At 65.5% G+C, this 27,192-nt stretch overlaps 2 protein-coding genes across 8 annotated transcripts; one reads left to right on the forward strand and one right to left on the reverse strand.

Annotated features, from left to right (window-relative positions):
• On the forward strand, positions 1-23,037 carry ESPN (espin). Of its 5 annotated transcripts, XM_040987829.1 has the most exons (15): positions 1-294; positions 2,548-2,741; positions 8,771-8,957; positions 9,049-9,231; positions 9,308-9,439; positions 11,208-11,409; positions 12,137-12,408; positions 14,597-14,758; positions 14,849-15,044; positions 15,928-15,954; positions 16,923-17,068; positions 17,149-17,418; positions 21,343-21,422; positions 21,518-21,529; positions 22,372-23,037. In XM_040987829.1, exons 1-15 carry the CDS (start codon positions 1-3, stop codon positions 22,514-22,516), a joined length of 2,502 nt encoding a protein of 833 aa, XP_040843763.1. In that variant the 3' UTR covers positions 22,517-23,037. The 5 variants fall into 5 exon arrangements, with proteins under 5 accessions (XP_040843763.1, XP_040843764.1, XP_040843762.1 ...); XM_040987830.1 differs by lacking the exon at positions 15,928-15,954; XM_040987828.1 differs by lacking the exon at positions 15,928-15,954 and having other exon boundaries at positions 14,597-15,044.
• On the reverse strand, positions 23,037-27,172 carry TNFRSF25 (TNF receptor superfamily member 25). Of its 3 annotated transcripts, XM_040987834.1 has the most exons (9): positions 26,572-27,170; positions 26,299-26,430; positions 25,815-25,982; positions 25,641-25,719; positions 24,888-24,943; positions 24,690-24,797; positions 24,467-24,501; positions 24,109-24,280; positions 23,037-24,006 (listed from the first exon to the last, which is right to left on the reverse strand). In XM_040987834.1, the coding sequence occupies exons 1-9, from the start codon at positions 26,807-26,809 to the stop codon at positions 23,678-23,680; spliced, it is 1,317 nt and encodes a 438-aa protein (XP_040843768.1). In that variant the 5' UTR covers positions 26,810-27,170; the 3' UTR covers positions 23,037-23,677. The 3 variants fall into 3 exon arrangements, with proteins under 3 accessions (XP_040843768.1, XP_040843770.1, XP_040843769.1); XM_040987836.1 differs by lacking the exon at positions 26,299-26,430 and having other exon boundaries at positions 26,572-27,172; XM_040987835.1 differs by lacking the exon at positions 24,690-24,797 and having other exon boundaries at positions 26,572-27,171.
• Positions 27,173-27,192: the final 20 nt, after the last annotated feature.

The following is a 27,192-nucleotide window of genomic DNA, read 5'->3' on the forward strand; positions in this document are numbered from 1 at the left end:
ATGGCACTGGAGCAGGCGCTGCAGGCGGCGCGGCAGGGCGAGCTGGACGTGTTGAGATCGCTGCACGCCGCCGGTCTGCTGGGACCCTCGCTACGGGACCCCCTGGACGCGCTGCCCGTGCACCACGCGGCCCGCGCCGGCAAGCTACACTGTCTGCGCTTCCTGGTGGAGGAGGCCGCCCTGCCCGCCGCGTCCCGAGCGCGCAACGGCGCCACACCAGCCCACGACGCCGCCGCCACCGGCCACCTGGCCTGTCTGCAGTGGCTGCTCTCGCAGGGCGGCTGCCGAGTGCAGGTGGGTCCTCGCCGCTCGTCGCGCGACCAGGGGCTTCCTTCCGGGGCCTGGGCTCGGGCCCAGAGGGGTGGGCAGGGATTGGCCCACCCTGGCTCCCCGAATTTTGGGTGACGTGAGCTCCGTGGCAGCCCTGTGCCAGGTGGGGCTGGAATGCGCGCATGGAGAGTCCGGGCATCTGATCTACCCAGTGGGCAAGCTGCTGGGGTGGGAAGGGCCGGCGTAGCAGGGTCGGAAACCCTCCAGGATTAGGGCCCGAGGGGGGATGGGCAAAGTCCAGGGCCCGTCCCAGGCCGGGCTGCAGGTGTCTGGCGCCAGGACACAGGGGAAGGGTGGTGGGCCCGGACCACTGGGGATGTCACCGCAGGGTGTCAGGCCGTTAGGGCCTCCTGGCTCCAACTCCAGACATGCCTCCTCCCCCAGGCAGGGGCATGACTGCCTCTCCCAGGCCTGGCTGCACAGCGGGGAGGCCGGGGACCATGGGGGGCTGGGGCAGGTGCACCTGGAACAGGCAGTGCAAGGCCCTCAGGCATGCATTCCCACCGTGCTGGAGGCCAGGGTGTGGGCGGCCAGCGGACCAGGCCTCAGCAGGAGGGCGGGGTGCAGGAATCTGGGTGCTGTTCTGGTTGCAGGGGCAGCCAGAGGAGGGAGTGATGGAGACAGGATGAGGACAGCCATGCAGGCCCTGAAGCTGGCCGGCACACCCCACCCCTGCCCTCAGAGGGTGCACTCCCACCCCCCGGAGATAGCCCCATCGCTTATCTCCTCGCTGGCCCTGTTATCAGGGGTTCCTGGCCACATGGCCCATACCCCGTCTTCTGGGAGGTGGCACGCCTCCTGGCTCTCAGTGTCCACGCCTGGCCGGAAGCCTCTCTTTCCTCCCTTGACCAGTGTGTCCACGCCTGGCCGGAAGCCTCCCTGAGCACTGCAGAGGCGGGAGAAACAGCAGGTGCCCTTGTACCCAGCTTATCAAGTCTTCTGCCTTCAGCCCCCGGCAGGCTCTGGGGCCCAAGTGTGGGGGGATATGACCTTGATCCTCGAGCCACAGGACCAGGAGATAAGCAGCTTAGGGCGCAGGCCCTGGCACGTGAGGCTCCCAAGACCTGCACAGCCCTGACGGCTCAGGGACAGGCCAGGGGCCTGTGGCGTCTCCCTTCTGCCACGACCACCCAGAGCCACCAGGGCCTCGAGATCCATGCCTGAGGGTCTCAGCAGGGATGCCCATCCACCTGGCCGGGGTCACCTCCAGCCGGGGTGCAGGGGCACAGTACAAACACCTGCCAGTCGCCGGTCCTCCCTGGGCTGCCAGGCGTGTGGCCAGGGCTCGGCGTCCCCTTGCTCATCAGGTCTGGCTGCCAGCCCTTGGCCCTGGCCTAGCTCGTGACCTGCCCACTGTGCCCCTTTGTTCAGGTCGCCCCCGCAGGAGCTGTGTGTTCTCTTCCCACGGGAATCTGCCCTCCTCAAGCTTGGCATCGCTAGCCTGTGCCTTCTGCCTGGGCCATACTGTCCCCACAGCGTGCTCTGTCCACACTGTCCAGTGCTCCTCTCCCAGCTGCCCCAGCCCCCTCCCCATGTCCCTGCCCACCCCTCTGGGGCTCCTTGTGGTTGGCACCACGGCAGTGCTGTGTTCTGAAGCCAGTGTCCACTCTCCCAAATGTGCCAGGCCCAGATGCCACCCGAACACCCCCACCTGTCCAGAGCCCAGGAGTAGCCCTTGCTGTGTCCCTGACAACAGCACAATGTGGGGGGGGTACACAGATGGCACATTCAGTGGGGCCAGGCCCCCTCCTCTGAGTTCTGCAAGCTCACCACCCCCCGCCCCGCTGACGGCTCAGGCCTGTCCTCCAGCTCTCCCCAGGGGCCAGTGCCCTGCCTGTACCCATGCCGAAGCCAGGGGCAGCCGCTAGACGGCAGCTTTCTGTAGACGTTGGGTTATTGCAAGTGTACCTGAAGTCCACCAGGGTGACCCCTGACCCTGCTTACCCCGGCCACTCCCAGGCCCTCGTCCCGGTGTCCCTGTGCCCTTGGCTGTGACTGAGCGCTGGACTCCTGCCACGGGGACCAGACACCAAGCCCTGGACACCTGCTGGGCCCGGGCATCTCCTGGTCATGTGCCTACAGGCCCGTGGTGGTACTGTGCATGGACTGAGACGCAGGAAGAGACGCTGCTGAGCATGGCCTGGGCTCCTACTGCGGGAAGCTGGGAGTGGTCTGGGGCAGCGGGCAGTGGGACTCTAACCGGCTCCCTTCCCACAGGACAGAGACAATTCTGGTGCCACAGTTCTGCATCTGGCTGCCCGCTTCGGCCACCCTGAGGTGGTGAGCTGGCTGCTGCGTCATGGCGGTGGGGACCCCACCGTGGCCACAGACACGGGCGCCCTGCCTGTCCACTATGCTGCCGCCAAGGGAGACTTCCCCTCTCTGAGGCTGCTCGTCGGGAGCCACCCTGAGTAAGGACACCCTTCGGGCCAGGAGGGTGGGCCAGGGCCTGGCGGCGGGGGGGGGGGGGGGCTGGCAGCAGCGGGGGCCTGGTGGCGCGGGCCTGGCAGCGGCAGGGGCCTGGAGCCTTGCTGTGCCTCTCCAGCACTCCTGGGAGCTGTAGGGGGTGGCAGAGGGCCATCCCTCGCCCATGCCCAAACCTCTCCTGCAGCCACTGTCCCCAGGCCCTGCAAGCAATTCTCACCCCCCACCTCCACCCTGCACCCTCAGCCTGAGGGAGGGGAGGGTGGGAGAGGCCAGCACACACAGGCAGGGTCGCGGCTCCTCCCTTGGTGCTGGCCAGCAGGCTGGTGACTCTGCTAGCCCCAGGCCCAAGCTGGCTTGCAGGGCTGTTCGGATTGGGGTGCCAGGCGCCCCTCCTAGGCTCCCACCACACCTCACCGTATGTGCAGCCACTCCTCCACAGCAGCAGAGGCCTCACCCTGGGGGCTGCTCTGAGCTTCAAGCTTCCTGATGGTACAGCCCATTAGCTGGGACTCAAGGCAGGGGTCCCACGGGAAGGAGGAGAGGCCCTTCTTGGGTGCTCCTGAGGGAGGCAGAACCTCTTGGGGAACGTTGATAAAAGGGGGTGCCAGACCCAGGGGACCTGAGCCTGAGCAGTCAGTCACAGTGGATGCCTATACCAAGTGACCCCAACTTCAAAAGACGAGTGGTCTGGCCTGTGTCCACTGGTCCATTGCCCACTGGAGACCATCACGGCCATCAGCCAGCCACCGAGAGCAGGTGGGAGACCGGGGAGCATTTGTGGGTGCAGGGAGTAGCCTCAAGGACTCGGAGGCCCTGGTGTGGCTGGAGCAGGCCCTGAGGACCCCTAGCCAGCCTTCGGCTGTCCCCTGCCTGGGGTGGACAGGTGCACCTGACTCTGTTGTTAAGCAAGGGTCTGTTTGGCGGGGGCACAGCAGGCACCGGCTCTGGGGTCAGCATTGCCGCTTGGACGTGGTATTCTGGATCTTGGGCTTGGGTGAAGTCCGAATCAGGGGACTTAGAGAAGGGGGCGAAAGACCGGCAGGTCCTGCCCAGCACCTCCGCATCCTGGTGGCTGCGCCCCAGACTCCTGTTGGACCTTTGTCCGTCCAGCTGGAAGCCAGGAGCTGCACGGGTGACATCCCCAGGCTGCCCCGCCCTCTCACTTCCCCAAAGGACACTGGCTCCTCGCGGGCGGGGTGGCGCAGCAGCCAGAAAGCCCTCTTGCACCTGCTGTGTCGTCACACCTGACGGCCCCTGAAGGCCAGCCTGGTGGCGGGGCCAGTGGAGCCCAAGGTGGTGCTGAGAGGGCTCCACACCCACCAGGGCTGATGAGGTGTGCTGGCTCAGAGTCCTCCCCACAGGACCAGCCAGGATCCCTCCCAAGCTGGGGCCAGACCATAGAACACAGGCCTAGGTGCCTTGCAGCCTTTTCAAGCCATGCCATGTGCTGGGTGCGATTGGGCCCTGGAGCCCATTTTGTAGCCAGATGGCCTGGGCCACTGAGCTGCCAGCCCCCTCCAGGAAATCACCGTGAATGCTAGGAATGTGGACAGAGGACATGGCTCCCATCCCTTTGGCAGTGTGGGACCAGCTGATAAGGAGGTTGCTTTGTGTGGTGACCAGAATGGGCTTGGGCAGGTGGCATGGCTGGGCATCACGGTTGGGAGCTGGTGTGCCCACTCAGCCTGCTGATTGGGGATGAAGATCCCAGAGCTGGGAGCTGGGGGGTGGGGGCAGAGGCTGCGCTGTGCCCAGCTAGGGGCCCCTCTTAACACGGCAGCACTGTGTCCCAGCACCGCTGTGAATCCTTGTGAATTATTGACGAGGGCTCAGCTCGCTCCCTGGCGGGTGGGTGAGCCTGAAAGGGGGGGCTTGTACCTACCCGTGGGAAACTCGATCGTGCCCAGGAGGCTGTGGGTGTCCGTGGGCCGTAGCTGTTTCCGGCTGCAGAGAAGCCAGAGGCCTGGCCAGCCTGGGGTGGACCTAGCTGATGCTTGCTATTCCTTAGGGAGCTGGGAGGACTTGGGGTCACACCAATGCCTGCCTCTGCAGGTTCTGGGGCCCAGGGGCCACCTTGCACTCACAGTGCCTCCCCTAGGTCTGCTCCGGGAAACCAGTTGGCCCAAAGATCACTATCGCTATACCCCTCAGGCCCCTGTAGGCTCCAGCCTTCCCCCCAAGCTCTTCCCCGGCCCCAGGGACTGGAAAGCACCCTGGTCCCATTTAGGATGAGCCTAGGGCAGCTCCCACCCTGCCTGCTGTCTGCCCTTCCTCTGGCGCCACACGCCTATGGCCCAGCCCCTTCATAGCTCCATCAGCTGGACTCGCCACAGGTGAGCAGCCGGGATCCATCGGTGAGCCCCGGGATCCCTCGAGCTGTCTGCCTTGAGCTGGCTGACAGCTGTGGTTCCCAACGCCTTGCTGTGGCCTTGGGCCCGCTGTACCCCCTCTCTGAGTCCGTGCCTTGCCTTAATCACTTGGGAGTCTGCCCCTTTGCCCTGCCTTCATGAAAAGCTTCGTGGAGCCCAGGCCATGGCTCGTCGCACCCTGCCCTGCCCCAGGCGGCGGCTCTGTCTCATTCTTAGTACCTTCCCTAGCCCCATGTCAGCTGACCCTCGGTACTTGTCCAGGCCATATTCCCTGGGAGGAAGGTGGTGGTCATCCTTGGCCCCAACCCCGTGAGTCTCTGAGAAAACAGGAAGCAGAGAGGTCCCTCTGGGTTTGGGGAAGGACCATTCGCCCCATTTTGTCCAGCCTGTCTTGTGCGCAGGGCAGTGACCACCCTCCCCATGACTGGTCTCCCTGCCTCCGCCACAGCCCTCAGCAGTCCAGCCCTGCCCCATAGCTCTGCTCACCACCTGTAGAAGTTCAAGTCACAGCTCTGGTGCTGTAGCATAGCACACTAAGCTTCCACCTGCAGTACCAGCCTCCCAAATGGGCACCGGTTTCAGTCCTGACTGCTCCATTTCCAAATGGAAAGCAGCGGAAGATGGCCCAAGTGCTTGGGAAACCCGGAGGATGCTCTGGGCTCCTGGCTTAGCTGTGGCCATTGCAACCACTTAGAGGGTAAGCCAGCAGCCGGAAGATCGTCTCTGGAACTCTGCCTTTCAAATAAATAAAACATAAGTCTAAGTAAAAACAAATAAAATCTAAAAAGGAAATGCCACTCTGTCTTCTCCTCTCTGTATATTTGCCATCCTCCAGGCCTCTGCTCACTGCCCCGCCCCCACCGCACCCCCCAGCAAGGCCAGCTCACTGCCCCGCCCCCACCGCACCCCCCAGCAACGCCAGCCCTGGGCCCAATCACCCTGTAGTGTGCCCCCTTCACTGCCTCCCTCTGCCGTCAGTGGGCACTACCTCCAGGCCACACCTGAGTCTGGCTGTGTCTTGGCACAAGACACACACACTGGCATGGCCTGCCCCTGCCAACAGCCATAAGTCCTAGAGACAAGCTTCAGAGACACCCCAACACCCATTCCTTGGTCCTTAAAATAAAACACAGATTTGTTTATTCATTCAAAAGAGTTAACAGAGGCGGAGAGACACAGAGAGGTCTTCCATCTGCTAGTTTACTCGCCAAATGGCCACAGTGGCTGCAGCTGGGCAGGCGCTTCTTCCTGGTCTCCCTCATGAGTGCCCAGGCCCGGCTCTGCTGCCTGCCCAGGCCCGGCTCGGCTGCCTGCCCAGGCCCGGCTCTGCTGCCTGCCCAGGCACATGACAGGGAGCTAGACTGAAAGTGGAGCAGCAGGGCCTTGACCGGGTGCCCATTTGTGATGGCCGGGAGGTGGCACTACGCGTTACGCCGCAGCAGCAGCCCCTCCCTGTTCCTTGGGTCTAAGTTACTAGTTACAGTTGGTCCTTATCATGCCTTTTCCTCGAGGGAGACCGAGTCCTGGTTGGAGCCTCAGATCTAAGAGGGGGCTCGGGCGACAGGTGCCTCAGGGAGGAGTGTGGGCACGGAGATGTGAGATCTGCTTCACCCACAGGGGGCTGGGGGGTGAAGCCGGCCCCAAGCTGCAGAGCTGAGCAGCTATGGGGCACAGATGGTCCCAGGCAGGGCCTCGAGGCCGCCTCGCCAGGCAGGTGCCATCAGAAGGGAGGTAGCGCCCTGCGGCACACCTACGTAGGAGGTCAAGGGACCGAAGTGCCTGGCCAGTGAGGACGGTGAAGGTCAGAGAACGAGGGTGGGACACCTGGTGGGGAAGTTGGGGTGGCTGTGGCCAGAGATGCCTGCGGGTGGGGACACAGGGAGACCGCTTGAGAGCTGGGATGGGGAGCTGCTCCAAGGCACCAGGCTCGCCCCCTCCCTCGGCTGGGGAGGGGCCAGGCAGTGGCCACCCCCTTTGCCGAGCAAAGAGGCAGAACTTGGGGGCTCCTGCTAAGACCCTGCCTGGGCAGGCTTGGTCCCCCTCACATGTTATACTGGGTGTGAGAGCTCGGGCTAGAGCTGGGCGGGGGTCTGGAGGACTGGGGTCTCCCCTGCCACCCTGTCCTATCAGGAGCTGCGCTTGGCAGGGCTGGAACCCCCCCGCCAGCCCAGCAGAGGGCACAGCGGGGACGTGTCCTGTGCCAGGGGTGTGCCAGGCCTGGGGCTCTGGAGGTGTGACCCACAGGGACAGAGTGACCATTCCGGGGCCCCAGCAGACTGGTCAAGCAGGAAGGAGCACAGTGGGGAGGTGGGCTGGGGGCTGGGGGGATTTGGCTGAGTTTGTGTACAGCATTGAACCCCCAGAGAGAACTCGGGGGGCCCGTGGGAGCAGGCCCCTCTGGCCTCTGCTCCCAGGAGCTCAGCGCCCGCTGAGCCTCGGCAACAGGCTAAGTGTCGCCCATGAAATATTCAGCAGGCAATTCCTGCCACGCCAGCGGGCCCCCGTGTGGGGGCGCTGGGTGACACAGGGCTGGGCTCCTAGCCATGTGGGCGGGCCCCGCTTGCTGGCCACCCTGGGGTGTCCAGGAGGCAACCAGGCCCGCCCCTGCACCTCCCACGCCAATGCAACACGCTCGTCCAGGGCCCCTGGGAAGAGGACCGTCCATGTGGAAAGCAAGATGGGGCAGCCAGGGGGTGGCTTGAGGAGAGGGGGACAGTGGATGGAGAACCTGGGCTTCTGGGAAATATGTTACATGCTGGGACAAGAGGGTGCGTGGGCAGATGGAAGGGGAGGCGTGGCGTGATGTGGGTGCTGATGGGCAGACCTGAGGCCAGCGGCTAGACTGAGTGAGTGAAGGCTTTGACGGGTGGGGGTGGAGCCTGTCACGCATTGTTGGGTAGAGGGCAGGAGGCAGATGGAGGGACGAAACCGTTCCTGGGGCACAGAGGGCTGACCTGAGCTGGAGGGTGCACAGCCCCCACCTTGACCTAAGCTGGTGGACTTGGGTGGACACACCTGGGCATCGTGGGGGGAGGGGGAAGTGGCAGGGGCGCCGCCTAGTGCCCCCTGTGGTAACTGCACCCTGCGCCGTCCTTAAGATTCTGCACAGGGAGCCAGGCCAGCTTTGCAGTCCCGGTTTTAGGAGCCCTCTGGGCTGGGGGAGCAAGAGTGAGACGCAGTACAGGAGATCCGGACCGTGAGGGGAGCCCCTGTGGCACTGGTCCCACACCCCCTCCCCCCTCCCAGGGCCTGCGTCATCACACAGCCAGCCATGTCCCATAAGGCGCATCCCAGCCAGCGGTGTGACTTTTAGCTAAAGGGGATGTGACAATAGGACTTTGAAGAGCCTGTGGGAGGGGGGAAGGCAGGCCTGGTAGCACTGTGGATTAAGCCCCTGCCCCTCTTGTTAGTGCATGCTGGACGGTAGCAGAGGGTGCTCAAGTGCGTGTCCTGCGGCTCACCCTGAGGGTCAGCCAAGCCTGGCAAACGGCGTGGGCACAGGGCGGAGCAGGGCAGAGACAAGTTCTGTTCCGAAGGTGGAATTAGGACAGTCCTGGCGGAGCAGGGGTCTGCCCCGAGTGGGCTGGTCGGAAGGGCCGTGGGGTGGAGGTCAGGTGCTCGGTGACCACCCACCATTTCCGCAGGGGAGTGAATGCCCAGACCAAGAACGGTGCCACGCCCCTGTACCTGGCGTGCCAGGAGGGCCACCTGGAGGTGACGCAGTACCTAGTACAGGAGTGCGGTGCGGACCCGCACGTGCGCGCCCACGACGGCATGACCCCACTGCACGCGGCCGCGCAGATGGGCCACAGCCCGGTCATCGTGTGGCTGGTAAGCCGTGGCAAGGGGAAGGATTTGGGGGGACCCGGGGGCGGGCCCGTGGGGGGTGCTGTCGTCGAGCCCACGCTGCTCTCCCGCCCAGGTGAGCTGCACCGATGTGAGCCTGTCGGAGCAGGACAAAGACGGCGCCACGGCCATGCACTTCGCGGCGAGCCGCGGCCACGCCAAAGTGCTCAGCTGGCTCCTGCTGCACGGTGGCGAGATCTCGGCTGACCTGTGGGGCGGGACCCCGCTACATGACGCCGCGGAGAACGGGGAACTGGAGGTCCGGGCGCGCGCAGGGGTCGGGGGCCGGGGCGCACGAGCCCTCTGCCGGATGCCTGACCACCCGCCCCTTGCAGTGCTGCCAGATCCTGGTGGTGAACGGCGCGGAGCTGCACGTGCGCGACCGGGACGGGTACACGGCCGCCGACCTGTCCGACTACAATGGCCACAGCCACTGCACTCGCTACCTGCGCACTGTGGAGAACCTGGTACGCCGCGGGCGGCCTCGGCTGGGACTCCCGGTGGCCGGTGATGGTACCCCCTTGACCTGGGAGGAAGTGCAGGCCCAGGGACCCGAAGTCCTATGTTCCAAGGTGACACCATGCACAGCGTCTTTGACCAGTACTCCGCGTGGCTGATTGGCCGAGAACCTGCTGCCCGCTGTGGGGGTGGGGAGCAGAGGCTGGGAGATGGGGGAAGGGAGATGAGGAGGCTGTAGGCTCTGAGAGGGGGCTGGGAGACCTCAGGGACTCAGTCCACCTGTCCACAGCTGTTAGCTCACTTCACTGCTGTGAGGCGGATAACATGGGGGTCTTCGGGGACCCACAGTCACACAGCCACCCGCCCCACCCTCTCCCATTCCCATCTCCTCCCTTCAGGGAGCCCATATGCCTCAGACACGGAACAGTGGCAGAGGGAGGGCTGGGTCTCACAGAATCCTTTCAGAGGAGCTACCAGTGCTGGGGGGCCTGGCCGCTGAGGGGCTGCGGAGGAGGCCCCTTGGGAGGGGGCAGAGGAGGAGGACGGCCCTGTGCCCTGAGCACCAGCCATGCTCTGTGCGTCAGCCGGGTCTGCCAGCACGTGAGGCTGCCACGGCCTGGCCTGAGGGAGGGTGAGATGGGGTGAGCCCGCTGGCCGGGTGGGGGGCTATGCGAGCAGGTGTGACCACTGCAGCTGAGCTGTGGGGGAGGTCCCAGGGGTCCTGGAGCACCCCCACCCCAGTGCAGCCAGCGCCCTGAGTTCTGGTGGGCATGTGCATTCTTTGTTCCCCCTCCCGGCGGGAGGGATGGTTTGCACCCATGGTGCTTGCTGGCATGTCACTGACTCTTTGTCCCAGATGAGAGGACTGGGAGGACAGCCCCACTGACAGGCAAAAGTGACATGACTGAAGATCGGTGTCGGGCAGGTGGCAGAGCCCATCCCCTCCCTCTGCAGGCTGTGCCCACAGTGTTCAGGGCCAGGGGCCCGGGGGCACAGTGCTGCCATCAAACCAAGCGCAGTTTCAAGAGTGGGCTGCCCTGGCCAGCTCCTTCGATGCCCCCTTGGCTCCTCGGGCAGACAGCAGGGCCTGGCAGTGCCAGCTGTGGCAGTGATGGCTCTCTGAGCCGCCGAGGATTCTGGCCCAGAAAAGGCAAACAGTCCCACAGAGCCCCTAATTACAGGGCCAATGAGCATGGCCGCCGAGCCGTTACCTGGTACCAGGCAGCCGCCCTCTCCCAGGGGGCCTGTGACACTTCTCAGGCTGGGAAGGGGCACGGGGCAGGGAGGAGCAGGCTGGGCAGGCGGCAGCAGAGCCACAGCGGCACGGTCGGCATGGGCAATGTAAGGAGGGCCCCCTCCCACAGTGGGCACGAGCGGGGGGCGGGGGCAGACTTAGCAGCCTGGGTTCAGGCGCCCATCCCAGTTCAGCTGGGCCATCCCGGCCCTGCCCTCTGCCCACTGGCCTTCACATGACAAGTTGGGCCCACAACGGGAGGCTGCCCCGGGTCCAGCCCAGAGACACTGGGGTTTGCAGCCAGATAATGGGGGTCTCAGCAGCTACGGGGCCTGCAGTTGCTCCCCACTGATGTGCTGGGGCCAAGCCCTCTTGGTGAGGAAGGAAGGTGGGGAGCGGCAGCAGCCCCCAGGCCCTGTCCTCCCAGTCAGAGGGACGGAGTTTCCTGGAGAGCTGCTGGGGGTGGGGCTCGGGGGAAGCCAGGGGGCAGTCACACAGCGAAGGCCCCGCAGACTGGCTCACACTGCTGCCTGACCATGCAGAGCGTGGAGCACCGTGTGCTGTCGCGGGACCCGTCCACTGAGCTGGAGGCCAAGCAGCCCGACTCGGGCATGTCCTCGCCCAACACCACCGTGTCAGCGCAGCCGCAGAACTTCGACCTGGGCTCGCCCGCCAGCACCCTCTCCAACTACGACTCCTGCTCCTCCGGCCATTCGAGTATCAAGGGTCGCCGTCCTCTGCTTGGTGAGTGGGTGGGCTAGGGAGAGGGGGCAGGGTGGGCTGACCACCCTGGGAGGGGCTGGCCTTTTGGTGAGACACAGGGGCTAGGGTGGGCATACACACAGCACGTGCCCCCACACACCTTCATGTCCCATCTCCTCACGCTCAAAGTTCACACGTGTTCGTGTGTGCATGCTGTGTGCGGGGATATGCCCCTGCGTGCTACACCCAGCATTACCATGCTGCAGCTGTGCAAACACAAACACAAAAGCACCATGCCCGCGGCCCAGCACAAACAGAAAGCTGGCTCAAACACGAGCAGATGCCCTGGCAGCAGCCAGGCGGGTAAGCACCCACCTGCCTACCACGCCCTGAGCATGGTCCTTGGTGCACTGGCAGTGCGTGCTCTGCGCCACCAGGGGGTGGCCGGCAGGGCTGGCAGAGGTGCCTGGCAGTCCACGCTGCACCTGCCGTCCTGGGCTGGACCACTCCCCGCCCCAGGTGTCTCTGTCCTTCAGCCACACCCTGGGCCCAAAGCCCCCTCTCTGTGCTTCCTGTCCACACCTCAGCCAGTGCGGGACTGGAGGTGGGAGGGCCAGGAATGGACCAGCACCGTCAGGGGCTGCCACAGGGTACATGGAGTGACACCGTGGTTCTGCCTGGCTGGCAGGCACCTGGAGGCGGTGGCCTTGGCCCTGGGAGACGGCGTGACTGCACACCCCCGGGCCAGCTCTTCCCTCTCCCTTCCCAGGACTGCCTGGTGCCGGAGCTGCCGACATGCAGGGCTACATGGACCTGCTGAACCCGGAGCTGGGCCTGCCTCGGGGCAAGACGGGGAAACCTCCACCCCCACCTCCTCCCCCGAGCTTTCCTCCACCACCGCCACCCCCGGGCACGCAGCTGCCCCCGCCCCCACCACCGGGCTACCCGGCACCCAAGCCTCCAGTGGGGCTGCATGCGGCTGACATATACATGCAGACCAAAAGCAAGCTGCGCCATGTGGGGCCCGACAGTCTCAAGGAGGTACTAAGTCCACCCACCCCCATCCCTCTTAGTGGTGGGGCTGCACTGAGGGGGGCTGGCTGGGCTCCTGGGCACAGGATAGGTGTCCTTGTGTGTGCGGTTTCTGGCTGGTCTCTGAGGGATCAGGGCTGGACGGCGAGAGATGACAAAGACACTGCCCCGAGGAGACTGTTGGGTGGAGCAGGCTCCAGGGCTGGAACTGGGGCTGGGCCACCTGCTGTGCAGAGTGGTGGCACCTGCCACAGGCCGGGGCTCGGGTGGGAGGGGCTGGTGCTGTGGCAGCTGGGAGGAAGGAGCAGAGAGACCCTGACTGGACTTGAGGTGCAGTGGCTATGGAAGCTGCTGTCCCCCACCCACTGGGGGCAGGGCAGAGTTCCACCGGGTGCCCCAGGCTGTCCAAGACCTGCAAGCTGCTGCTTGGGCAGAGGCCTGGTCTGGGTCACTCAGGGAGGCCCAAGGAGGCCCTGGATATTAGCCACAGAGGGCACAGGGCTAGGCGGGGTTGAGAGGCCAGCAGCCAGGAGCCGTGTTGGCAGCCCCTTGACCTTAATGTTGTCTCAAACCTGGGGTAAATCCACAGGATGGAGCTGAGTAAAGCAGTGGGGGAGGGATGCTGAGCCTCCCTTCCCACCCCAAGCGGTTCCACCCCAGCCTAGACTCACGGATCTCCCCCTTCATCTTGGGAGGTGGAAGGGACTAGGTAGGACCTGCCCAGGAGATCTGGGGCCTGGACACTGCGTTAGGCAGCGAGCACAGCCCAAAGTCCCTGGGAACCGGCGCCCTGCTGGAAACCCCCTCCCCACTCCCGGAGCCCCGCGCCCCTCCCGGCTGTGTGCGTGCTGGACCGCAGGTTCCCGGCCACTCCACAAAGAGCCTTTTGTGTGCCCACTTGCGCCCCCGCGCGCGGGGGTGCCCAGCCGCGGGCAGGGGCAGGGTCGTGGCGTCCGGGGGCTACGGGGGGCGCAGAGGGGACGGGCTGGCCCAGAAAACAAATCCTGCGGTGTCGCGTTTCCTGCAACGTGAGCCTGGTGGGGCGGGGTGCGCGGAGGGTCTGAGGCCACCGCGGGGACGCGCGAGGCGGGGGGTAAGACAGCGGCCAGCTCCAGCCTGGCCACCCGGCCTTTGGCCGCACAGCAGCCGCCGCACATCCCTGTCCCCGCGCTGGCCGTAGCGGGGGGCAGCCGTGACGGGGCGGGCCGCTGCACTGTCACCCGAGCCTCCGCGTCGCCCTTGAAATCCGAAGCTCGGGCGGCCGCGCTGGTGTCGCTTACGCGGACGGCGATGCATTCCAGATGCGGCAGGAGAAGGGCGGGGGTGTGACCCATAGCTGCGGGTCAGATGTAAGGGGCTACACCGCGGGTCGGGGTCCCGCCAGCCCCGTGCTGGTCGAGTCGGGGGCAGGAGGAGGGAGCTGTGTGGGAGCGTGGGCGTTTGCTCGGGCCTGACCTCGAGGACGGGCGCGCAGGAGGTGGGGCCACATCTGGCCTGGGGGCAGGCAGCCAGGTGTGGCATCAGGGACCGCCGGGGGTGGGGGTCGCCCTGGGATTGGCGCACCCCCGGTGATGTCAAGCCGGCTGAACCGATAGGCGCGGGTGGGCGGGCGCGGGCTGGGCTGTAATCCGAGAGGAAGGATCAGGTAACGCAGGTGCCCGGTCCTTGCCGCCCCCGCTGCCAGGTGCACAACGGGGGGCCACCGGCACAGTCGCAGGTAGGAGCCGCCCGGCCGCCTCTCGCCTCTGGCGGACGCAAACCCCGACGGGGCACTGGGTCCCCGGAGGGTTGCCTCCGGGCTGCGACCCCCGCAGGGGAGTGCTCGGCTGGGCCTGGAGGAAAGACGGGGTGCGGCCCGGGCCTCAGCCCTGCCTGGGCTGCCCCTTCTCCGGCTCCCCCTGGCGTTTGGGCTGGGCCATCCCGCCCCCGGGCCCGCCCCCTCTAGCCTCAGCAGGGGCCCCGTACCCCTTGGCCCGCGCCCAGAACCCCTCCCTCGAGTGCTGGCCGAGCCTGCCCTTCCAAGGTTCCCCCACACCCTGTACCCCGCTGACCCCCGTCCTTAGAACGCGAGGGGTTGCGAAGGCGGCCGGCTGCGCGCCACTGACCCGATAGGTTGGCACGGAAGGGAGACACAGAAGAGGCGTGGGGGGCTCACGGGGGCCGCGCCCGAGCCCCACCGGCCCGCTGTCTCCCGCAGCCCAGCTCCCGCGACGGCCTAAACGGACTGCGGAGGCAGGACTCCGGCCGCAAACCTCGCGCCTTCAGCAAGCAGCCCAGCACGGGGGACTACTACCGCCAGCTGGGCCGCTGCCCCGGGGAGCCGCCGGTCGCACGCCCGGGCATGGCGCACAGCGACGAGGTGCGGGTCGGGCAGCCCGCAGCCGCCGGCCTCGCGGGACCTGGGCCCGCCGCACGCCCCTCACTCGCCGGCCCCTCCGATCGCCCGCAGGCCGCGTTGCTGCCCGGCGACCACGTGCACAACGGCTGCGCTGCGGACCCCAAGGCTTCGCGGGAGCTCCCGCCGCCACCGCCGCCACCGCCGCCCCTGCCCGAGGCCCTGAGCTCGCCGCCGCCTGCCCCGCCTCTGCCCTTTGAGGGCGCGGGCCCGGGCTGCGGGCAGCGCCGCTCCTCCTCGTCCACAGGCAGTGAGTAGAGTTGGTGCCATCCCTGAAGGGGAGGGAGAAACAGGACACTGGTCCCCAGCGCATAGGCCCTCATCCTCTTCCGCTGAATTCTGGGTTTCCTCCCGCCCCCTTGCCCAGCCCTGGACCCTAAGGGAAGGCTCAGACAGCGGGCCTGGGATGTGTAGCTGACTGCCGACCACACACACACACATCCCCTGTTCTGGTGTTCCAGGGAGCAGGTGTCCCAGGAGAGCTATGGGGAACTGGCTTCAAGGAGACCAGGGTGCTGGGCGGCCTTCCTCCCACCTGGGCTCTGTTTCTCTCCATCCCCCCCTCCTTCCGCCAAGCAGGGACCTGAGCCTGTCCCCAGGCGGCCAGGGGGCACCGTGCTCCCCTGGGCATCTGCACCCCCTGACCTTGTCAACATGAGCTTCTTTTCCTGCAGGATGGGATAGTGCCCTATCCACCACCAGGGATTCTGGGAGCAAGTGCCTGAGTGCCGGCCAGGGACTGGCGGGGTGGGGGGAGCGCGCAGGACCCACCCCCTCCGTCACCTCTCTGAGCTGCAGCCCAGAACGCACGCGGTCAGTGCAGTACCAGGGCCAGAGCGGGGTCCAAGGGGCACACACACTGGGCTTCCCCAGGCACCCCCTCCCACCCAGCCTGAGCTGGGTGCCCTTGCCCAATAGAGTGCCAAGGCAGGGGCCCCCTGAGGGGGTCAGCCACAGTGGGAAGTAGGCACGCCTCCCTTGTGGAGCCAGGCTCAGAGAAGCCCCTCCTCTCAGGCCCCCTTCCCTCCCAGGCCCTCTGGCTGACTGCCCCCCACCCTCCCTGTCGTGGCAGGCTCACGCCTGTCCCCTGTCCCTCCTAACTTCACTGTCCCTTCTCTCCTCTCCATCCTTAGAAGTAAGAGTCCTGAGACACAGGAAGAGTGAGTAACAGGCGCGGCTCCTGGCTGAGGCTGCGGCGCAGGGAGGGAGGCCCGGGAGCCAGGCAGAGGGGCCCAGCGCTCTGTGCCCGGCTGGCAGCACAGCTCTCCGCTCTCCCTGCCTCGGCTGGCTCTGGGATCTGCAGGCTAGGCACCGGAGAGCCACTGGCCAGTTTGGTGCCTTTGCCCCTGACCTGGTCCTTTCTCAGTCACCAGATCCCCTTTCACTTCTGCCAGCTGCTTTGGAAAATACAAGCTCCGCCCCCAACATTTGCATGCCACCTGTCAGGGCCCTTCTTCCTGGGAGCCCCTGTCGGTGTCCTTACACTGCTTCTCTTTCCTGGAGCCCCCAGAGCTGAGAGGCGCTTTGCCCTAAGTGTGCTCTGCTTGCGATCCGTGTGTCTACTGTGCGTCTGTCTGTGGGGTGGGAGGGAGGCAAGCTGGATGTCACCACCTCCGGGTTCCCGGTCTATGGCTTCTATGGCTGCCGAGGCTCCAGTCAGCCCGGTCCAAGGGTCATTGGGCTCCGCTGATGCGCGGAGAGGGCCAGCGGGAGACTCCACCCTGGCTGGGCTGAGCTCGGGAAGCCGGGACAAAGGTCAGTGGCTGGCCACAGGTAGTGTTTCAGAACCCAGTGACAGTCAACAGTGGGGTGGAGGCATACGCCAGAGTGCCCACGGCCAGCCCGAGAGCCACCATGGACTGCCAAGGGCCTCCTGGTGGGGGCCAGACACCCCGTGAGTAGGGCTGGTGCTGCCTTGGGCCAGGAGCCAACGACCCACCTCTGGGGACCCCAAAAAAAGCACTCCGAGGGACTCTGGCTTCACAAGACTTGTCCTGGGCCCCAGGGAGGGCTCTGTCCTTCCTGGCTTGGCAGGGGCACTGGGCAGAAAGCAGGGGATACGGGAAAGGAGTAGTGCAGGAACCCTGCCCCACGCCTGGCCAGCGCCCTCTCTTCTGCTTCCACACAGGCACTAAGTCTTTCAACATGATGTCTCCGACGGGCGACAACTCGGAGCTCCTGGCCGAGATCAAGGCGGGCAAGAGCCTGAAGCCGACGCCGCAAAGCAAGGGGCTGACCACGGTGTTCTCAGGCAGTGGGCAGCCGGGTTTTCAGGTAGGCGCCCCACCCGCCCCGTTCCCCGCCCTACCCGCCTCAGCCTGTCCCGCACTCAGGCCCATTTCTTCTCCCCATAGACCGACTCGCCACCACTGCCACCACCTGTGTCGCCTGCGCCATCACGGGCTCGGAGTCCCACCCCACCAGCCACGGGGCCGCAGCCACTGCTGAACGGCAGCATGGTGCCCGCACCACCAGCCACCCCCGCCCCGGGCGTGCAGCTGGACGTGGAGACCGTCATCCCCACGCACGATGAGCAGGGCCGGCCCATCCCTGAGTGGAAGCGCCAGGTGATGGTACGCAAGCTGCAGCAGAAGATGCAGGAGGAGGAGGAGCAGAGGCGGAAGGTGGGTGGGGCAGGGTCTCCCAGACGGCCAGGCCCGCGGCCCCTGGTCCCCTGAGCCAGCACCCGCTACCCTGGGGAGAAAGGCAGGGTCGCCGCCCTCGTGGGGCTGGTCCCTTGTGCCCCTCAGCCAGTCCCTTTGTGGACACTGCAGGGCTGATGCAGCCGAGGGCTGGTGCTCTGTCTGAGGACGCCCCGAGTGGGAAGGGGTTCCAGGGAGGTATTGATGCAGTGAGCTCCCAGGCCCAGTACCCTCGCTGTCACTCCCTGCTCACCCTCAGCCTCTCCCAGCTTCCGTCTCCAACTGTCACTGGCTGTGAGGATGACTTGCCCTGGGTTCTGTGTGTTTGTGTCTGTGTTGCACATGCCGCTGTACTCTGTGGGGTTCCCGGGTGAATACATTGAGGGCTGCTCTCCAGGTGGCACCGTGTGTGTGTCTGTGTGCATGTGTGCCAACACGTCAGTGCCTCCCGGGTGATCAAACAGGACTTGCTGTGACAGAAGGGGTTGGCCAGAGCTGTTAGAATGCCGCCAGGGCCGGAACAGGGGGAGCCCTGCTTGGGCTGGAAGGGGTGTCAGGGCAGAGGGGGCAACGCCTAAACGAGGCTGAGGTGAGTGAGAGGTGGCTGGAGCAGGGAGGGGTTCAGCGCAGTGGGTTGGAGCAGGGAGAGGTGTGGGGCCGTGGGCAGGACACTGTGTGCAGAGCAGAACTCGGGAACTGCATGAGATGTGGCTGAACTAGGGTGGGGGGGAGCAGTGTCGGGGGGGCCTCCCCAAACCTGCCTAGCTGCTTGGAAGAAAGTGGACTTTCTCCCCGAACAAGTGTTGGCGGGGGTGGGGAGGGCAAGAGTAGAGTGCCAGCCAGCAGCATCATGTCTGTGTGTGGGGAAGGCTTGCAGGACACCCCGAACAATGAGTGGGCAGAGCAGCCCCGGTGATGGGCAAGCTAGTGGAACTGGGTGTGTCCATGTGGGGCGCCCCACGAGTCGAATGCTTTGGCCCAGTAGCCAAGGAAGGGAGCTGGCAGTAGCCCAGTCCAGCCCAGGGGCCTCTCAACACCTGGACATGCAAAGAGGGCTTGGGCCGCAGGGCAGCCAGAGAAGGGGCCTGCAGTGGTGTCCAGTGGCAGGCCTTGGCTGGGGCAGCATTCAACCTCCTGCCCATCAGCCGCGAGGCCTTTTGCATATTCCTTGGGTGGTGTAATGAGGTCCAGGTCCAGCGTGGAGATCCGTCTGCTGGCTACCCTCCTTGCCTTAGCAGCCACAGCCAACTGCCAGCTGTGCGCCACCCCCATCAACGACCAAATGGACACTGACTAGAGCCCGGAGCGACCGCCCAGGGCCTGGGCCGAAGCGTAGCTCCAATAGCAGCTGGCCCGCCCGCCGGCCAGGACAGATGCAACCTTCTGAACTCATTACACCCCCCGGGACATGCAAAGGGTCTCGCAGCAGCAGCGGCGGCGGCTCGGAGCCGGTCCAGAGGGCGACGCGCCTCCCCCTCTCTTGTCTTCCCCGCCTTAGCTGACGGCTGCTAGCTCGTGCTGCTACCCGCCCGAGGGCTGGAGGTACTCCCGAGAGCACAACGGCATCCTCGGGCCCTTCGGCGAGCTCATGACCGAGGCCGACATCCTGCGCATCGAGCAGCAAATCGACAACCTGCAGGTACTGCACAAGGCGCACAGGCTGCAGGCGCACCTGGAGCAGCTGGAGCTGGAGCTGGAACAGCTGCTGCCGGTCTCGGCCGCCTTGTCGGCGCGGCGCTTCACCGTCGACCCGCGCCGCATGCACGGCCGTGCCCCCAGCTTGCCCGCCTGGTGCAGCAAGATCGCCACGCTGCTCAAGAGCATGGCCACGCTGCTGGCCTCGCTAGGCGGCCGGCCCGCGCACCTGGCTGACCTGTTGACTGCCGACACAGGCCAGCCGCTGGCGCCACTGGCAGATGCGCCCTGGCAGCCAGGGCCGCTCTGCCTGGGCCGTTCGCATTCGCTCAGCTGGTGCCGTGAGGCCGTGGCGCGCGAGATCCTAGAGTGCGGTGTCTCGGTGCGGCACCTCCGCGCCACCTACGAGCTGCGCGCCCAGGGCGCAGCGCCCACGCCCCGCCCGCGCCGCAAGCTCTCCCAGCCTGACTGCAAACCCATCCGCGAGGAGGCCTTCTTGGCTGCCGGCGAGGACCAGTGCGTGGCGCCCAAGCGCCAGGAGACGCCGCCGGAGCCCGAGCCACCGGCGCGCAGGCCGTCGCTCGGCGCCAGGCTGAGCGGCGGAGTCCAAGACTACATCGACATGCGCAAAGAGCGCATCGTCTATCTTTTCCTGGAGCACTGGCGCAAGTGGGCTTTTCGCGGCTCCGGCCGCCACGCCCAGGCGCGCCTGCGAAGGCTTCTGCCCCGAGTGGTGGCCGCGGGCTCGGACTTGGGCCTGAACCCCAGCCCCGACAGTGTGAGCACTTCCCCGACACCGACGGGCAGCGGCACCCAGTGTGCTCCGGACGAGCAGCGGTTGCTGCACCTGCTAAGGCAGCGGCAGGTGGTGGGCGAGCTGCTGGGCCGCTGGAAGAGTCTGCTGCGGCAGGTGCCCGCGCAGGTAGCACTTGGCCAAGGCCCGGGGCCGGGCCTGTACTGGCCTGAGCACTTCCTGCCGCCCATGGAGGATGGCACATCCCGGAGCTATGACAGCCTCACCCTGGACCTCTTCATGCTCGGCTACTTCCAGCTGCTCGAGCAGGGCCTGAGCCGCGAGGAGCGCCGATTCCGCCACCTGCTATGCTACGAGATGTTTGATCGGCTGGGCAGCCACCCGTGGGAGCACATCCGTCTCTTCCACCGGGCCGTGCTGGAGGAGGTGGAGTCCGGCCAGCGTGGCTGGAGCGACGGCTTCGATGACCTCAGGCGTCAGTTCTTTGGAGACAGCCCAGAGGCTGAACCAGCAGGGGAAGAGGAGGAGGAGGAGGAGAAAGAAGAGGGGACAGGAGAAGGAGAGAGAGAGGAGGAGGTGGTGGAGGAGGAGGAAGAGGAGAAGAAAAATGAAGCAAGTGCAGGGGAGAAGGAGCCCCTGGAAGAGGCAGTCCCAGCTCCAAGGGAGGCGCAGGCAGAGGAGCAGCTCGAAGCCCCTGCCCCAACGCCGCAGCCCCCGCCTGCCGAGCCTCCCCCTGCCCCAGGCCCTTGTGGTCCTGAAGCCCCTGCCGAAGACCCCTTGGAGCTGGTGTCGGAGATGGGAGAGTTCAGTAACGAGGACATCTGCCGTTACATTGATCGCAGCTTCTCCTTCTGGAAGGAGAAGGAGGCAGAGCTGTTTGACACCTGAGAAAGCTACATCGTGGGATTTGCCTCTGGATGCCTCTCGGCTGGGCCCCGGAGGCCGGAAACCTGCAGGCAGCCTCAGGGCACCCCTGGCTGGCAGAACACAGGGCCTCTGCCTGTATTGGTGGAGTGTGCCGTCCACCTCTGGTCCAGTGGCTTGGCCGAGCTCTGCGTGGAGCCGGGCAGCTGCAGCCCATCTGAGAGAGGGCAGTGGACATGCTGCTCTGGCTTCTCAGTGGAGTGCGCAGCTGCACCTCAGCCACGTGTGCCGTGTGCGTGTACAGGTCTTCTTCCTCTGTAACATCCAAACAATAAATTATTTGTGCTATGCTGCCTCCCCCCGGGTCTTGTGGAGCCTCCCCCCTCTCTTGTGGAGCTGATGTCCACTTCCGCGGGAAGGGAGCAGACAGGGAAGGGTGAGTCTGTGTGTCCCCAGGCGCCCTGGCCATCTGTGCACCTGTTCCTCCTCTGTCCCTACCTCTAGGCTGCTGGGAGGCAGGAGCTCCACGGGAGAGGGTGTGACCTGGCACCTGTTGCCCCAGCTCCTCAGGGCCTCCCAGGTTGGGGGTGCCCCCATCTTGGCCTGATCGCCCCCAGCTGTGCTGGCTCTCAAGTTCTGTGGTTGTGTTTCAGGAAGAGGAGGAGGAGGCGCGGCTGGCCAGCCTGCCCGCCTGGAGGCGGGAACTCCTGCGGAAGAAGCTGGAAGAGGAGAGGTGAGTCCCAGGCCAAGGTGGAGGCCGGACCCCGGACCGGCAGACTCTCAACCGCATCCGAAGACACCAGCTAACCCTGTCTTGTTCCCTTGCAGGGAGCAGAAGCGGTAAGTGTGGGGCGTGGCCCCGAGCTGCCACCCCAGGACCCCACCCACTCACAGGCTCGGTCTTTGACCCCTGCCACCCAGCCCTGTGTTGCCCAGGCATATTCTCCTGTGACCTGGCCTGGCTGATCTCAACAGTCTCCTGGTAACTCGGCAGCTGGCTGTCCTCTGAGGCCAGCTCCGCGCTCTGACCATGTCCTCCTAATCCGCCCAGTCCCCCACTGCCCGCCTCCCGTAACCCAGAGGCCAAACACGCACCAGAGGATCACGTCCTCATTCTGTTTCTCCCCCAAACTTCATTCCCCCTACCGGGAGGCTAGCCCACATATAACATGAGATTTCACATTAGAAAAACAGACAGGTGACCTTAATTTTAATTTAATCGGTCTTCCAAAACTATGATTTGAACAGGTAGTCAGTGGAAAGGTAATTAAATGTGTGTAACATCCTCCCCTGAGAAACCGAAGGTGCACTTGACGCCTCCAGAACGTGCCAGCATTCCCCAGGCTCAGCGGCCGCGTGTCGTGTCTGCTGGCTGTCCTTACCTGCCAGTGACCTGGCCCCCTCGATACTGGGTCCCCAGAAACCCAACTCTGCTTCCCGGCAGCCCAGGTCCTGGCCCTGTTCTTAGGGTCCCTTGCACGCCGTGACCCTTCCTCCCGCTCACAGTGCCACAGGACTAGCCAGCAACTGTTTCTAGGAAGCCAGCCCTGGCCTCAAAGCATGGCGTCATCCTGCACTATCCACTCTGTCCTCCGTGCCCCAGACCCTGCCCTCAGGAGCCCTGCACCCCTGTCCCCCTCCACCTCAGTATCTGGCCCCCCACCTCTTCCACCCCTCCCCAGAAAAGAGGAAGAGCGACAGAAGCAAGAGGAGATCCGGCGGGAGCGGGAGCAGTCCGAGAAGCTGCGGACGCTGGGCTACGACGAGACCAAGCTAGCGCCCTGGCAGCGCCAGGTCATCCTCAAAAAGGGCGACATCTCCAAGTAGCAGCGGTCGCGGCCTCCCGCTCGCAGCCTCGCGCGCTCGGGGTGCCGGGGACCCTCCTCTACCCCCGCCAGCCCCCAGCCCCGGCCCTGGCCCGGGGCTGCAGGGCCTGGGCGGAAGGGCAGGGCGTCGCGCGGCCCCCACCTTCCGCGCCGGAACCCCTCCCCGGCCCCATCTTGCCTCCCGCATCCCCGGCCCCGCTCCCGCTGCTGACGCAGAGCTGCTGCGCGCTCGCCTGCCGCCTCAAGCACATTTGCATGTCGGGGGGCCGCCATCGGGGTGCGCCACGCTCCCCCGGGGCCCGTGGGCGGCGACTCTTGGTGCGGCCGTTTGCGCCCGGGAGCCCGCGGCGCTGGCGCATCCTGGGCGGAGGCAGCCCCGGAGCTCGGGCAAGGGGCTTTCCTGCGTCCCTGACCCAGATCTGCGCCGGCCCTGTCGCCGCCCAGGGTTTCCGCCCAGTCATTTGTTTACCAGAAAAAGATGAAAGCGGCCCCGTCGTGGGGCCGCCCCTGCGCCCCGACCCCGCTCCGCCTAAGTCTGTGCCGCGGCCCCAGCCAGGCCCCCTCGCGCTCTCAGAGCCCTTTCGCTACCCTGGTGGAGCGAGTGGAGGGGCAGGGGGCCTGCCGCCAGTGCCGCCCCGCCGCCCCTCGCTCCCCACCCCCATTAAAGCTCGCTCAGTCGCCTGGTGCCCAGTTTCGCTCTTATTCACTGGCAGCGCCGAGACTTTCTCTGTTCCCGGGGTCACTGGGCCGCTGGAGACACACGAAGGTTCTAGGTGCCCCAGGCCACCCTGGTCTGCACTGTGTGGGGCACTGGTCCCAGGGTCCTGGAGTGGCAGTCTCTCGGCGTCCTCCCCTCAAAATCCAATCCCGGGCCCGCAAACACCAGTAAGTCAGTCTTCTTCGTAGGTTTAATACCGAGTTACCCCCACAAGCCCGGGCTGAGAAATGGCTCTGGGATAACGCAGCCCCCCGCATACTCCCTTGCCTGCCTGCACCTTAAGGGGAGCAGCCCTGGGACAAACAGTGCTAGGCCGGCAGGCGCTTGCTACGCAGTGCCGGGCGGGGCTTACTAAGTGACATAAAATGTCTACATGAATAAGTAACCATACTTAGGGCTTCTGCAGGGACCGCCAGAGCGCCAGGGCGGCCCCAGCACCACACGTCACGCGCCACGCTGCAGGCGGCTGCGCAGGTCCTCGGCACAGCCGTCCAGCCCCATGCGCTCCAGGGCCGCGTAGACGGCGCCCAGGCCCGCGGGTTGCTGCTGGCGCCAGCGCTTCAGCATCTCGTACTGCTGGTCACGGAAGCGGCTGATCTCCACCTCCACCGCTTCGATCTCCGCCTCGCGCAGCCCCAAAGTGCGCACGAACTCCTTCCAGCGCCGCGCAGGGACCGCGTCCATCACGTCATAGAGCTGCGGCCCCGGCTGGAGCACGGCCGCGGGCGAGCCTGCAGGAGGTGCTGGCAAGGGCGGGGGCTCCAGAGCAGGGTCTGTGGAGTGGGAGGGACGGTGGCGAGGAGGTGGGGACCAGGCCTCCTTCCGCACAACCTCCCACCTTGGACTAGGAGACCAAGGCCAGGGGCGTTGCTTACCTAGAGCTCGGTTGGGCAGCTGGTCCCAGGACCATGCCACCTGTGAGTGGGGGCCCTCCTGGGATTGGGGGGAGCTGTTGCCCACCAACTGGACAGTGCAGACTGCCCCGCCACCACCAGCAGACACCAGAAGGTTGTGGGCACTTGGTGAGGGTGAGAGGTGGTGGGCAGCCTGCAAGCCAACAGCGGCCTGGGGTTAGCTCTGCTTGCCCCTGGCTTGGCTCTTGGCATGTTTGCACATGAGGTCTGTCCTGTGCCACTCACGGTGCCAAATGGTGAGGACCACACATCACTCACTGAGTTCCAGCGGGTGGCACAGGTCCCATTCACTCTACTGGCAACCCCAGGTGAGACTTACCTGTGGTGGGGTCAGGGCCTCGGTCTCAGCTCCACCTGCCAACAGACAGACGTCATCTGTCAGCAAGTGGGCAAGGCACCCAGACCTGGAGGCTGACCCAGTTCCCTGGGGTCCCCCTGCACCCCACAGACCCCACCACGCTTTCCTCTTGCAGGTCAGGGTGAGGCACTCTGGGTTGCTCATCCCGGCCCCAGGCCCTGGTCTGACGCATGCATTCACTCACCTCGGGCCATGCGCTTGCGAGGCCGGCAGCGCTGGGATGTGTAGGTCAGGGTGGCTCCAAGCAGGAGTGGAATCCCCAGGCCAGCCAGGAGCACCTGAACCCAAAACACTGAAGGGAACAGCTGGTGGGTTCCAGGGGTGCTGACCCCTAGCCTCCCCTTGGCACACCCCAGCTTGCATTCTTAGGGATATCACCTACTTTGTCTCCAGCCACAGACAGCAGTGCATGGCTCGGGACAGCTGCCCAGGGTGCTCCTGCAAGGGACGATGGGCTAAGAGACCGACGGAGCACACTCGGGCAGGCACAGTCACCATTCTGGAAGGGGCCCCTCCCACCCCTGGCCAGTGAGGCAAGGAGTGTCCCCAGGGCACTGTGGCAATGTCAGTGGTGTCCCCTAGCCACAGCAGTTCCTATCTACTGAATGCTCACGGGTGAGACACAGGGCCAGCAGAAAGCCTGCTGGACAGGGACAAGGTTCCCTGTAGTAGCCTCAGCACGCTGGGCGTGCCTGGGGAATGGGGGATCAGCAGGCTTGAAAGGGCAGGTGCATGCAGTCTTGGGGAGTGGGTAATGAAATCAAGGACCTTACCCCACAGCGCCCCACAAAGAACCTGTAACCCTCCCCTGGAGCATGGCAGGTCAGGTCAAAATTCTGAACCTGCCCAAGAGACAGCCCTGGGACACCTGCCACAGCTCCAGTCGTCGGTGTGACCGTAAATGACAAATCTGTGCCTACCCCAGGCCTGCCAGGCTCCCAGGGAAATTCCACGAGAAGATGAGAAAGTGACCCACTATTTCTCCGAAGATTCAGAGTTCCCCTTCCTGTTCTACACTTGCCCAATGTGGGGCCCAGCCAACCCCCCCGACTGCCTCCCGCTTGTGCCTTGAGGGCCCCCTGCCTACTCCCAGCCTCCCCACCCCCACCCCAGCCTGGGGCACCCAGGAAGTTACGTGGGGCAGGGCACGCAGTCATCGCCACGTTCATAGAACCCAGGCAGGCAGGTGCCACAGACGGCGTCTGTGTTGGAACCTACAGTCCAGGAGAAGGCCTGGTCAGGATGGCAAAGGAGGGGCAGGTGGGAAGAAGGCGTCTGAGGGCCCAGAGCCCAGGCCAGGGGCACTCACAGCGCAGCCGTGTGTGGCGGTGCAGGGCGCCACAGTCCACGCAGGGGCTGCATTTGAAAGGCGAACTGTCCCCACAGTGGACGAAGAGACACTCGGGAAACCAGCCCGGCTCACAGCCGCAGTGGGTGTCTGCCACCGCCGAGCAGTTCTTCAGGGCCACCTGGGAGGCTGGCAGGCGTGCAGAGAGGGGAGTGCAGACATGGTTAGCACCAGAGATGCCCCCCACCAGAAACTGACATGGGGACACAGGCCAGAGAAAAGTGGACAGGGACTGCAGCCTGGCAGCTGGAGCACGTGGAGAGAGGAAATGTGCCAGGAAGAAGGTAGGCACAAAGCTCCCCTAGAAGGAAGGCGGGTGGTGGCACCACGGCAGGGTGGGCACTGCCCTACTCCCCCAAGCTGCCCCACGCCAGCCTCCTCCTTCAAAGAGACCCTGGCCATGGCCTGCCCTGGGGAGTCCCCAGGGAGCTGGGCAAGCCCTCACCTTGCTCGTCACAGGCCTGGCAGCGGCTACACTGAGTCCTGTAGTTCTCTCGGGCCAAGAAGGTGCCCAGGGGGCAGGGCAGGCAGGTGGAGTTGCCGCAAGGCTCTGTGCAGGGGGCCTTCAGATAGTACCCTGGGGGACCCAGACAAAGTGGGGGCCATCAATGGCTGCCACCCCCCCTTCCCCTCCCTCCCTCTCCAGGGCTCTCAGCTTCCCTGCCAGCTTCCCTCCACCCCCACCATCTCCCTCCCCCGACCCCCGCCCCGCACTCACCTGCTGGACAGCCCCGGCAGCAGAGCGGGCTGTTCCTCCTGTGGAAGTCTGGGGCGCAGTCACATGTTGAGCCAGCAGTGTGTCCGCACACCCCAACACCCAGCAGCAGCAGGAGGAACGCCTGGGGGATGGGCGTTGCCAACTCCTGACTGTTGGGGTTCCCCGGTGAGAGTGAGGGACCCACTTCCTTCCCCAGGAGAGGGCTCCTGCCAGCCCTTTCCACACCTTTCCTTTTCATCCCAGCAGGACTCAGGGAGTCCACCTGCACCCCCACTTTCTGGGAGGAAGGGCACACAGAGGCTTTTCCTCCCGGAGGCCCCCCAGACCCTGGAGGGCACTGCCTCTAGTTGGCTGAAGGGCTCAGCTCTGCCAGAGCCAGTTCCTCGGGAGTTGGGGCCCCAGCTGAGCCTCAGAGACCCAGGGAGTCACTGGCGACCCCGGCTGGAGTTCAAGACCATCTACTGCACCTGGACTCACCGCAGCCTCCCCTACCGCATGGCCCCCAGGCTGCGGTCTCATGGCCGCTGGTACCTGGGGCCCTCTGCCCAGCGTGTGCAGCTGGGGCCTTCCCGCCACTCAGCCCCCGGCAGGTTCCGCGTACAACCCAGTGCCGCAGGGCCC

Source organism: Ochotona curzoniae, unplaced genomic scaffold (assembly GCF_017591425.1).
Source record: "Ochotona curzoniae isolate NIBS_2020 unplaced genomic scaffold, NIBS_Ocur_1.0 contig_4792, whole genome shotgun sequence".
Taxonomy (NCBI): domain Eukaryota; kingdom Metazoa; phylum Chordata; class Mammalia; order Lagomorpha; family Ochotonidae; genus Ochotona; species Ochotona curzoniae.

Coding starts and splice junctions, on each gene's coding strand:
- ESPN (XM_040987828.1), top strand. CDS start 1: ATGGCACTGGAGCAGGCGCTGCAGGCGGCGCGGCAGGGCGAGCTGGAC. Junction 2,742..8,770: donor CTCGTCGGGAGCCACCCTGA/GTAAGGACACCC, acceptor CCATTTCCGCAG/GGGAGTGAATGCCCAGACCA. Junction 17,069..17,148: donor GTGGGCAGCCGGGTTTTCAG/GTAGGCGCCCCA, acceptor TTCTCCCCATAG/ACCGACTCGCCACCACTGCC.
- TNFRSF25 (XM_040987834.1), bottom strand. CDS start 26,809: ATGAAAAGGAAAGGTGTGGAAAGGGCTGGCAGGAGCCCTCTCCTGGGG. Junction 26,431..26,571: donor CTGCCGGGGCTGTCCAGCAG/GTGAGTGCGGGG, acceptor TGGGTCCCCCAG/GGTACTATCTGAAGGCCCCC. Junction 24,798..24,887: donor TGTCTGTGGCTGGAGACAAA/GTAGGTGATATC, acceptor TGTTCCCTTCAG/TGTTTTGGGTTCAGGTGCTC.